This window comes from Erpetoichthys calabaricus, chromosome 16 (assembly GCF_900747795.2).
Source record: "Erpetoichthys calabaricus chromosome 16, fErpCal1.3, whole genome shotgun sequence".
NCBI classification, from domain to species: Eukaryota; Metazoa; Chordata; class Cladistia; order Polypteriformes; family Polypteridae; genus Erpetoichthys; species Erpetoichthys calabaricus.
This window is the reverse complement of record NC_041409.2, coordinates 56,682,669-56,695,775: the sequence shown is the minus strand read 5'-3', so window position 1 is coordinate 56,695,775 and position 13,107 is coordinate 56,682,669. Positions and strand designations below refer to the sequence as shown.

The window sequence follows — 13,107 nt, the reverse complement described above, 5'->3', positions numbered from 1 at the left end:
AGAGGTCGAACCTTTAAGAGTTTTTAAACGCAGTGATTCACAAACACCATCATCTGAGATCATGGAGGACATACTTAGCTACTGCTTTTTGTTACAGCCAGTTTCTTAAAAACAGGACAAATCCCAAATGTTTTTATAGTGCCAGTACAGCATGTCTTAAAGATTGGTTCTCTTGTAATCATCACAACACCATCAGGTTGATTGACTTGTTCAAGACCATATATTGACTACTCAGCTCTTTGTTTATGCCTTAACACATAAGCAGGGACAGCCATAGAACCCCAAGGAAATCATCAGGCAAGGCAGGAACAATCCCTGGACAGGGTGCCAAGCCATCACAAGTTATTGTAAATAATAATCAAATAAGATAAGAGACAATATCTAACAAACATTGCAGCTCACTGAATATTCATCTTTTTTGCTGATTTAACATCTCAGTGCTACATTGCAGGGATTCATCAGGCTTTTCAGATTTGAAACCTCTTGCTTTGTTGATTGTCTCTGGATGTTCACACTTGAAAATAGACTTATTCCACAGCTTAAAAGTGACCCTCATCTACATTAATGAAAATTACCTGTACATTGCAAGATAAAATCCAGTCTCATTCGGTATAAAAAGCTGGCCATATGTACCATACTGTATTTGCAAGCAAACCATACAAAAACACACATACAGTAGTCACACAACCATGCGGAGCACAAACCACAGTGACACAGCCACTTCTCACCAACGCTTGCTACAGTCCTCTGCAAAGGCATGGATTCCTTATTTTGAGCTAATTTTCAACATTTTATTCCTCTTTTCCAACAATACTATTTAAAGACCTAGCATGAATGGGATGGATGATGATGTTGCAATATAATGACTTCTATTTACACATCATGATCAGAATTCATGATCAGACATCGTTTGTACTGAATTAACTCATCAGAAAAATAACACGGCTGTAAACGGACTCTCTCCTTCTATATTTTTCAGCAGCTTTATGGATGTATAAGATCCAATGGTCTTAAAATTCCGAGCATGAAAACTTAAAAGCGTGTGTTCAGGAGACTGTTCACCATCTTCAACCATGTGAACAAAAGGGTCTCCCCTGCCAGATACAGTAATTTGTGGCTTACGAACGTTCCCACTCTAAATGCTACTGACATCACTACTGAAAATGCTCGAAAATCCTATCTCTCAGTGGTCTACGAAAAATAACTTAATGATCACGAAAAACCGGCACTATTAGACAGGATGCACTACTTTTACGGTAAAACATGGTCTTCGAAGGTTCTTTCTCTGGCCTTTGAACTTAGTCCTCTGCTCCACTTCTAACACTTGTAAATTCCGGAGTCCAAGGCGGAGTTTCTCCGAGAGGGCGCAAGCTGTTCTATCTGCACATATATCACGCAAGTCGGTCACGAGGCACATGCCTCAGTATGATCTGTAGTGCGTGCGCGTGTCCGAAGGGTATGCGGGCTCGATCCCGATGTGCTCTGTCACTTGTGTGCAAGTAACAATCGATGCGGCCGCCGGACGCAAAAAAAACTAAGGTGACGCGCTGTGGACGTTGTCGGTGGCCGTTAGAGCGAAACGGAGAGGTGAAATTGGTGACTGGAAACGAAGAAAAGACCTCGGTGGTGTATGTTTGGTAGGATAAGGGGAAATGTTGTGAACCGGCACCGCTGCAGGTGGTGGCTGTGATGGGAGGGAGAAGGGCAACGAAAGAGGAAAGAAAGCCGGCAGCTGCACAAGAAAAAAGGAAACGAACCTGTTTCACTAGCATAGGACGGGAGCAGACGGGCAGCTAAGTGACTAAGACACGAAATTCTGGTGTTCCGGTCTGTAAAGCATGAACAAATACTCGGACAAAGCGTCCTTGCTCAGCTCCGACAGAACTAGCCCTTCGGGCGCCGGCGGTGAATGGGAGCTGGGCGGCGATGCGATTATGTGTAACTACGATAGGGAGCACTTCCATAGTGCTGTGAGCTCATTGCCTACGGATCAGGACCCCCATAGCCACCACTTGCAGGACGGTGTGATGCTGCGCTCGGGAGAAAAGGATGACAACGAGGAGGAGGAGGTTGAAGAGGATGCAGCATACCACAGTAGTCCAAGTCCGCCACACTTGGAGCCGGGTGAGACCGACGGCAGCGTGCTTGAGACTAGAAGACGTGTTCGTTCTAGTAGCTCGAGGCACCGCTATGAGGTGGTCACCGAGCTGGGCCCCGAGGAGGTGAGATGGTTCTACAAGGAGGACAAAAAAAACCTGGAAGCCCTTCGTGGGCCACGACTCGCTGAAAATTGAGCTCATGTACCGCAAGTTCTGTGAGCTGAACCCGCAAACCAAGGTCCAGCTGACCGTGACAGACGGATCAGAAGAAGAAATGGAGAATGATGGAGTGGCACCATCAGGGAGCCCGGACGCAGAAGAGCTCGTGCCGGATTCGGTCAGCGTCGATGTAGATCCGGTGTGTGTCAGAGGGGGGCTCTATGAGGTGAACGTCAGGGAGAAGGAGTGCTACCCAGTGTACTGGAACCGTAAGTCATTATTGTGTATTCTGTCCGTGTGCAAGAGTTGTAATGGGGATTTGGAAAACGAATGATTAACACGAATGTCATCCATCCGTTTATATTACTGGCTTATTCATCATAAAAGGCGTTCAAATTGCCCAAATGGCGAACAATCTGCTTAGCATTAAAAGGCATCTTTCAAGGACCTGGCCTGGAAATAATTTGTTTGGTGGCACATAGTGGGCTGAGAGAAAAACTCTAGCCATGTTCTTGATTGAGTAAATTACATGCAAGGAAATAAAGAAGGGAGGTGTTGAGACTCTTAATTGCCACGTTTTACCTTATCATGATAAACAATAACATTGAACATTTTAAGCTGAATTCATGTTCAAATACAACATATAGACACTGCATAGGTCAGGCATCAGGGCTAAGCAAAGTACTGTTGACATCAATGTTTGAAGTTCATTTACAGAAACATGCTCATGTACACAAGAGCTAAGAGATACATATAGAATGTTCATTGTCCACAAATACTGTATTTGTCTCTTACATAGTATGATTCTATGACTTCAAGCATTGTACATCAGTGCTGCTTTTGAAATCTCTTGGTGGTGCAGTTATTTGGGGAGTGGCTGAGAGGCCTCCAACCCTTCAAAGTGGCACTTCCTTTTCATGAATGGCACTGCATTAAAATTATCTACATTAAATTTCTGTAACATCTGATGTCACTTTTAAGTTGTTTTTATTCCTTAAAGTAAGAAGACATAACAGAGTTTAGTCAATTCGTAGACTGCTCTGTAAGATAAATTAAGTGTTGATTGGGTAGACTGACTGTGGAGACTTGTTCATGTGTTTGGCAAAAGAAGCAGTTAATCCGTGACCCTCTGTGAGGAACATAATGGCAGAGGATGAGGAGAAACACAAAAACGACAGTGAAGAATTTAAAACCTGCTCTTTAGAAACTACATGCATTTATTATTTCACAATATGACAGGGCATTTTTCCATTATTAAACTACTTTTAATACAAAAATCAAACTACTGGGATTATGGGAGGAATCCACCTTGTACAACAAATTCAGGTGTCCTCACACCATTTTTCTATGTTCATGTTATCAGAATTAGATTCACAAGTTGCTTCACCACATTTTATCCTTTAAATCATTTTAGGAACTGACAAGCCACCTGATACACCAGGTTTTTTCCATGATGTAAGCCATTGTGAAAAAAGAAATCCTCTTGCTTTACTAATCCCTTAGGAATTGTGGATAAGAATCCTTATTAAACGTTGTGCAGTACAATACTGTAATAAAAGTAAATTAAATTCCTTTACCAAGTGCTTTTGTATGGCATGAAAAATCTGTAAAAAGTCTCTTCTAATGAATGTGTTACAGTGGAGTCTTTCTACAAATGGTCAAAGGTTGCCATCTTCCCACGCTGTTCCTTTAAAGCTCAGGGATGCATGGCCCCGGCTTTGATGGCTACAGTGTGTTAATGATTTTATTTGCCAGCAGTTTATTTCATTCAAAACTTGTTTTCTATAACTTAATAAAATGCTTGCTTAAGTGGACTTGCTGTTTATCCAGTTATGTATTAACCATAGTTTAAAGCTAAAATGTACAGTGCGTGTTATTGCTTTGCCATTTTTCAAAACTCTTTAGTGACAGTTGGAGCCAAACCCAATCCTGACAGCACTGGACACAGGGTAGGAAATGTCTCTGAATGAGAGGCCAATGCAGAGCATTTGTTTAATTTGTCTTTAAAAAAATACTAGTTTTGTTTGTTCATAAAGTCTTCAGCTTAAAACATTTTAACCTAGCTCTCTGACTTGTTTTCTAGCCAGCATTTGGTGAATTTTGTTTCTTTTGTCTACTGTATAGATGGTCCGTTCTTATCAACAGACACAACACTTCCATCCAGTTTTAAGGAGCCATTCACATGCACAGAAGTTATTATCAAAACACATGACCAAAAACAAAGATCTACTTGACATATGTCCATGTCCATTTGAACGCTCTGACCCTTGTAATATTCTAGTGGGTCCATATTTGTTCCGCTTCTTACTGGTGGTCTGTACAGTGTTCTAAAATGCTTGTAACGCCGTTTAAATTCTTTTATATCCCCCCTGTTTTGCACAACCTAACAATAATGTTTCCTCTGCTAGCTCCTTGTGGGCAACATTATGTGTGTACTGTGAAAATAAGAAAAAATTACCCAAATCGTACATTAAAAGTACATTTTGTTTATGCCCAATCAGAATCATTTCAGTTGATGTTGGGTGAAAGCACATTACACTTGTGATTATGTGGAATGTAATTGGTTAAACTTGAACCTGTTTATAATCCCTATTGCAAAGGGATGTTGCGCTTTGGCAGTCAAGGCACTGAAAATGTATTGTTATTTCCAGAATATTTATTTTGCTTAATTGTTGTTGGTTATGAAATATCATTAAATGTGGGAAAGGGTCTGACCTGATTTGTCTTAAATTCAACCTTTTCTAAGTCCCTTGTTATTCCCAAATGTACAATTGTGAAATTCACTAGTTATTGTGGAATATATTATTAAACATGGAAAACAGAATGTAGATAATTTATTATTTGTGAACTTTTCTTATTAACACTGATGTCTGTCCCTTTGTAACCAAACCTGCTTGTCAAAAATACAGATGACTTAACAGAAGCCTCAGTAGACATGTCCAGATTAGTGTAGGGCAGCCCTGCACATACTTGAATTCGATTAAATGAGTTCTAAAATGGATGGATCAATGGGAATGATATATAAGTGATGTGCAGTAGCTTAAAAAAAAAAACTCGACAAACTACACTGCACCCACAAAGTTAACATTTTCATACATGCTTACAGACTTCACAGGAATCGATGAAGAAATACATCCAAGAATCGCATCCAGGAAAGTTAATACATGTGAACCATTCTGGCTTGTCCTTACACTAGAAAAATAGTCTTGAAAGTGTTATTATTGCCTGTGCATTGAGGCTAATGTTGTAAAAGAAAAATGCACACATTCCACCCTGTCATTTTAAAGTCCCATTACCTGCCTGAAAATCTACAATCATAATGTCAGCTGTATTTGCTGCAAGTTCTGTTTGAGAAAGATGAGACAGCAGATCTGCTTTTTGAATGTCATTGAGAAGGTAGGCCAGGCCGCGCTTGTTTGTGGTACAAGTGGCAGATGCACGTTTTCAAGATTTCAAATTTGAAATAATTGTAATAGCATTGTGGTTGCCCGGTAGCATAACAATTGTGAACACTTCAACATTAGATTTGGTTAGACTTTTTACATGTATGTTCTTTTTAAGTAGCATCTGTTGAGCATCTGTTTTATCAGTAGCAAAAAGAGCTTAGCCAAATGTGGAATGTTTCAGTATGGTCAGTTTACAGATTTCTGTTGCCTGATCGATTAGTTTTTAAGTAAAATATCAAGCAAACATGTATATCTGAAAGTAATAATTGAAAGTTCTTTACTGTAACCCTTGAATGATTGTTAGGTCAAGCACGTGCATTTGTTGTTTTCCGAAATCTGAATATTACATTTTAGGTTCTGTTTCTGGTGAATGCAACTCCGACATGGTGTGGCATTACTGGATTTTCTTTTTTTTTGTGTTTAAATTTTTGGGATTCTTTCTTTGGAGGTCTGATTGTCAAAAGGCCTGGTGATTGTAGTGTAACACATAGCACGTGCTATTCCAGATAAATGCTGGCTTTTATGTTTTTGCAAAAGTTTGCAAATCAGCTCAGCCTATAATAGCATGATTTGCATTTGTTTTGGCTTTTATTTAAAACAAAAAAAGCCCTAGGGTTTAATTTTCTATTGTGCCTCTTGGAAAGATGCATTTTCTACAGTTTGTTACCGAATATTTATAGTCTTCTTGTTAATCCTGAACTGAAAAGTATTTATATCTTTGACAGAGTATATGGATGTTCCATCTCTATATATACAGTATGTGTGTGTGTTTTTTAATTAATATTTTTATACTTTTGAATACTACTCAAGTAAATGACTCCTTTAAATGCAGTCCAACCAAAACTTATAGGAGAGAATGCCTTCACATCTCCTCCTCACTTCTTTGCTGGACTAAACTTCCATCATTTCAGCATTTGCCTTCATTTAAATATGATAGTATTTTGGTAGTGTTTTGGTTCAAGGAAACTGTTTTCATCTGTGCAGAATGTCCAGTCTTGCCCTAGCTAAGGTCTTTAGCAAGGCTCTTGAGAACAAACATGAACACTTTTTTGTTGTATGCTTTCAAAGTCTATTTGCCAGGAACAGTAAAACATTAAAGCTGTGCTGGGAGTGTTTGGTGGCGTTTGTTGTCACATGTTAATGTTCTATGGGATTCCATGATGAAGAGTCACTAGCTATATAAGCATCTCTTGAACCTGAAAGGCCTTACATTTTAGCCAGTCTTGCTATTGTACTGTCTGCCCATGCACCTTTAAGATGGTTACTTAAACAAGCAATTGCTAATGTCCAGAATCATTTGTGTTCTGTCAGGCATCTTTATGAAGTGTGTTGAATACCTTAAAATAGAAGAAGATAGAGACTTTGCATTCACTTTATGCTATGATAAACATTTTAGAACATTTACTTAAGTTTAGTTTCACAGTTTTCTAAAATGTCAGTCATCAAATATTAGATTTCCCAAGCAACTCGCTGAAGAGACAAGTGCAACAGTCTCAAGGGACTGTGTAGGCATCAGACCTGCTGTTTTTAGCAAGACCCACAGTTAAATGTTATGATTTGCTCCAGCCATTTACCTGTGAGCATTACCTTTTCTATTTGTTATTAAAATCTTTAAGGTCTCAAGTACTGTAACTGCCTATGTCACGAACACTGCACAAGGGCAGTAAATGTTTGTGATCATTTCCCCAACCATAAAATCAACCCCACACCAGGCCTCCTTAGCCAAAAGGAAACTGTTTTTTTTTTTTTTTTTTTTTTTTTAAGCCATGGTAAAAAGTTTGGTTTTGGATTAAAAAAAGGATTTTTTTCTAACTTCAGCTTATTTTGGTATTTCCAAATTTATATTGAGTTATGTTTCCATAAGAGTTCAGTTCAAAATTATTTTGTGTTGCATTTTTAATATCCCCCAACAAATAATTTGTGATGAAAATGATCTGACATACAGTACTCAGTTCTGATTGTTTTTTCTTGGGGCAATCATCCGATCTTGAATATCTTCTGAAGCAGCAGGTTGCTTCATCGGTATGTGTATAGTGTGTGTGTGTGTATAAACTGTACATATATACATAGATATACAGGTAACTACAATTACATATGTTTTTATATGTATTATCATTGTTGCCTCTGTCTTGGCGGAGTTTTTAAATTCTTTTTTTTTTTCATTTTTTTCTTTTATTTCATTTGTGTTTTTTTCCTACATATCTGAAATGTGCATGTTGAAGTAACAGTATTTGGGCACAATAGTCCCTGTTTGAGTGAATGTGTGCATGAGCGTGCCATGTGTTGGACTACTTGTCTATGCATGGTTGGATCATTCCTTATGCCAGATGCTACCTTGATGGGCTCCAGCCTCCATGACTCAAAACTCCAAATGAAAGATGGAGATATATGTATGTTTTGCACACTTGGTCTGTCTTGAACTTGGGACCAGTTTAACTGATGTGCCTGTGAGTGGTGGACCTAACAAGAAGACAATTTTCATGAATGGTGATAGACCATGTGTATGTATAAAATATAAAACAGAGCAACAAAATGCAGAGTGTTGTAACAGAAAGTGAAAAATCGGGTCCCATGCAGGAATAGCCCCATTTAATTTGCTGTGTTTGGCATAATGGTTGGTAAAAACAATGAAAATAAACTCTTTAGCTTTCAGGCCTTCATGTAGAGACTTGCTACTTCCAATATCAGTACCAGAAAGAACACCAGCTTCCAAGGTGGTAGTTGTTAAAATGTGGTAGTCTCAGGGGGAGTATGACCAGAAGTGATGCCTGTCATTTTCTGGCAGTTTGTCCTCAATTTCAAGAATTTATAGGAAAGATATATTAGTGACTATGCATCCTTCACTCCTTTTCCACCTTTTCTGTTCATCATACTATGGGGGTGCTTCTCGGCAACAGGGACAGAGAGACTGTTCAGAATTAAGGTTTAAAATTGAATGCAGCCAAATAACGACAGGTCCTTGAAGAAAACATGCTTTAATATTGTGACGTGCGAGTCCCTGTATTGCACCCCAAAGCATGAGGCTGAGTCTTAGTACTTTAGCAAAAACAGCTTTATTCAGCCGCAAAACAGGAACAGCACTGTTATTTATTGTAGCGGGATCTACCACTATCCTATACACAGACACAGCAACCAGGCAGGGTCATGGCCAAGTAATGCTGTTCCCTGCATTTATAATGTTCCTTGCATCACCCATCAACGACAGGCACATATAGCGCAAAAGTAATCGGCTCTGACTTGCTTTTGCTGGGAGTTGCTACAGCGCTGGGATCCTGCGGTTGCCCCGGCAACTGATAGGTTGTCATCCACAGATGCAGCGATCACACTTCGGGAAGCTCTATGGTGTGTCCTCCCATTGGGAGGAGTCCCAAAAGAGTTTAGAAACCTTACATCTCCCCCTTCAGCAGTGACCATCCAAATAGGGCTCGGCTAGGTGGGAGAGAACATCAGCATTGGTGTGTGCAGCCCCGGGACGGTGGGGAACATCAAAAGCAAAAGCTTGCAAGCTAATAGACCACCAAGTGAGCCGGGCGTTCATATCCTTCTGTTTGTACAGCTGTTGCAGCAAGGCGTCGTCAGTCACTAGGGTAAACCGATGTCCCCAGAGATAGTAATGGAGGGCCTTCACTGCCCACTTAATCGCCAAGCACTCTTTTTCAATAGTCGAATAATTGTACTACCTGGTGTGATCGATAAGAAAGTCACAAATACAAAATAAAGATTTGGGGACCGTCCCCGTATATTGTCTTACAGACAATATTGAAAAATGAAGCGATTCAAAGTCTTGAAAGTACAATGAACAACAACTGAAAACAAAATGGTGGTTTTATAGAGCAGAAAAACGTGACAGGAAATGGTTGGCAAAATGGTGATGTGGCAACAGAAACCGGAAGTGATGTGGTTTGTGGGTGCCGGAAGTGATGTCATCAATATTGACCGGAAGTGACATCATCATGGCCATTTTGAAAACCTGGAAGTTGCGGGATTAATTCTGTTCTCGTGTCCTGTTGGAAAAAAGAGTTCAGGTAAGTACCACGTGATATCCCTTTATCTCGCGATGTTTCACTCACCTTTAGGCTCTTTGACTGCCTCCTAATCGTACATGTGTGACATGACCCCCCCCTCAGCCCAGACCCGTCTGGTCGGGTGACCTGCACCGCGAGGTCGTGGACACGAGAGAGAGCATCTGCGTTGGCTTGCAAGGAACCCCTACGATAAACAACACTAAAACGATATGGTTGTAAATCCAAAAACCACCTAGTGATGCGTGGGTTAGACTCACGATGGAGAGACATCCACTGTAAAGCGGCATGATCTGTCACCAGAGTAAACTCGCGTCCCAGTAGGTAGTACCGTAGAGATGTAATAGCCCATTTGATCGCCAAGGCTTCTCGCTCCACCGCAGCATGCTTGGTCTCTCGTTCCAACAATTTCCGGCTGAGGTACATAATGGGGTGTTCAGCACCGTCGACACATTGGCTCAGCACGGCACCCAATCCTGTGGCCGATGCGTCGGTCTGGAGAATAAAAGGAATAAAAAAATCAGGAGATTTCAACACCGGTGCTGATGTAAGGGCCAATTTCAAGTCACTGAATGCTTTTTCCACCGCATCATCCCACACCACTTTTAAAGGCGCTCGTTTCTTTGTTAAGTTCGATAAGGGCGTAGCAATTTCAGAGAAGTGCGGTACAAAACGACGATAGTAACCCGCCAGCCCTAAAAATGCTTGAACCTGCCTCTTATTCATCGGATGGGGCCAATTCAAGATGGCATCAATTTTATCACATTGTGGTTTAACAGTACCCCCACCCACCACGTAGCCTAAATATTTGGCTTCCCTCAATCCGAAGAAACATTTCTTTGGGTTGATGCGAAGTCCGGCTGACGCTAGTGTGGAGAGAACTGCTTTAACCTGCAATACATGATCCTTCCATGTGCCGGAATAAATGACAACGTCATCCAAGTAGGCGGCACTATAGGAATTGTGGGGCCGAAGCAGTGTATCCACCAGACATTGAAAAGTAGCTGGTGCCCCGTGCAAACCAAAAGGAAGCACCCTATATTGCCAGTGTCCGCTGGGTGTACTAAAAGCGTTTTTTCTTTAGCGGAGTCCGTTAAGGGAACCTGCCAATACCCTTTAGTCATGTCAAAAGTAGTTAGGAATCGAGTGTTCCCTAACCGATCGAGTAAATCATCCACTCGCGGCATGGGATACGCATCGAATTTAGAGACCTGATTTAGTCGTCGGAAGTCGTTGCAAAACCTCCACGAACCATCAGGTTTAGAAACTAGGACAATTGGACTAGACCAAGGGCTATAACTTTCTTCAATAACCCCTAGTTCCAGCATTCGTCTAATTTCCAGCTCTACTTCCGCTTTCTTTGCCTCCGGGAGCCTATAAGGTCTCTCTCTGACAATCACCCCTGGTTCCGTAATGATGTCATGAACAACCAACGCAGTACGTCCAGGTGTCTCGTCCACAATTTTAGGGACAGACAAGATAGCCCGTTCGAGATCTTGTCGTTGTTCAGATGTCAAATCAGGACCAAAATTCAGATATGCACATGACATAAAAAAGGAACTAGAGTGTCCGGAGGAGGGATCAACGTCCCTGTCCTTCCATGGTTTCAGTAGATTTATATGATACACTCTTTCACTCGGTCAACGATTAGGTTGTTTAACCAAATAGTCGACGAGTCCTTTTCGTTCCTTTATCTCATAAGGACCTTGCCAGTGTGCCAACAATTTTGAATGGGAGGTTGGGACGAGCACCATTACACGATCACCCGGGACAAACTCCCGAATGGTGGTGTTTCTATTGTAATAACGAGACTGCGCTGCTTGTGCTTTTTCTAAATTATCTTTTAGAATAGGTCTAATTTTCTCAAGTCTATCGCGTAATTGCGCGATATATTCGAGAACATTTGAAGTAGGGAGGACCTCTTCTTCCCATCCTTCTTTTAACATATCCAAAAGCCCTCGGGGTTGTCTTCCATACAGTAATTCAAAAGGAGAGAAGCCTGTAGAGGTCTGTGGGACTTCCCAATATGCAAACAACACGAGGGGAAGCAACTGATCCCAGTTTCTTACATCCTCGCTAACTACCTTACGTAACATCTGTTTTAATGTTTGATTAAAACGTTCCACCAACCCGTCAGTTTGGGGATGATAGACTGACGTTTTCAGATGTTTTATACGGAGTAATTTAGCAATTTCCCTGAACGTCTCCGAAGTGAAAGGAGTCCCTTGGTCTGTTAAAACCTCTTTGGGGATCCCAACACGAGCGAATATCCCTACTAATTCCCGTGCGATGGTTTTTGTATTAGCTGAGCGCAAAGGAACAGCTTCTGGAAAGCGAGTGGCATAATCAACTAATACTAAAATATATTTAAATCCTTTTAATGAGGGTTCTAATGGTCCTACGAGGTCTATTCCGACTCTTTCAAATGGAATATCAATAAGGGGAAGGGGAACAAGAGGAGCTCGAGTCCGCCTGGGAATCTGGCGAAGTTGACACTCCGGACAGGAAGCGCAAAATCACCTGACCTCCTCATTAATTCCCGGCCAATAAAATCGGAGTTTTATCCTCTCTAAAGTTTTATCGAAGCCCAAATGGGCTCCCAGAAGGTGAGCATGTGCTAATTCACACACTTTTCGCCGAAAAGTGCGTGGGATTAGCAATGTTGCTCGCACTTCACCCCCGTGTTCTGCCACTCGGTATAACAGATCATTATTAATAACAAAGAACGGCGTGGGTGGCATGGGATTCAGAGTTGTATAACCCTCGGTGGACACTATAGTATTCCTAGCAAATTTTAGGGAATCATCATTCCATTGCTCTCTTTTAAAGGATGAGGATGTTAGAAGGAATTGGGACATTAACTTCTATGGGAGGGGCTACTGCCTCCACGTCCTCCACGTTAACTGTATTAGCTCCCGTAGAGGACGATGGGACATTGATTTCTTCGCACTGGGTGCTAGTATCCGTCCGTGCTACTGAGGGACATGACGTGGAGGCAGTCGGATCAGTTTGTTCCATCATTAAGCCTAAATATTTCCTCGGTACAGTTACGTTTTTACCGCTAATAATTTCATTCCAGTCTCTACCTAGTATAACTGGAAAAGGAGGATCTGGTAACACAGCCATGGCCATACTTGTTAAATTTCCATTTACAGTCACAATACATCTGGCTGTTTTATAATACCGGATATCTCCGTGAATACATTTTAGACTGGTTTTTATTTTAGTCCACTGTTGCGGTAAAACGAAACGGGTAGCAACAATAGAAATGTTACTCCCGGAATCAAACATTGCCCTTACCTTTCTGACATTTATAATAAGTGCACCTGTGTAGGGAAGAGACAAAGGGTTACTCACGGTGGCACAGTACCTTTCCCCCCT

At 41.2% G+C, this 13,107-nt stretch overlaps 1 protein-coding gene across 1 annotated transcript in view; it reads left to right on the top strand.

Annotated features, from left to right (window-relative positions):
- The first annotated feature begins 1,394 nt into the window (after positions 1 to 1,394).
- LOC114666581 (phospholipase DDHD1-like) overlaps positions 1,395 to 13,107 on the top strand; it is a 163,686-nt gene continuing 151,973 nt past the window's right edge. Inside the window, 2 exon segments of the mRNA XM_028821487.2 lie at positions 1,395 to 2,246; positions 2,248 to 2,527. Coding sequence (XP_028677320.1) covers positions 1,839 to 2,246; positions 2,248 to 2,527 — 688 coding nt within the window. The 5' untranslated portion in view covers positions 1,395 to 1,838.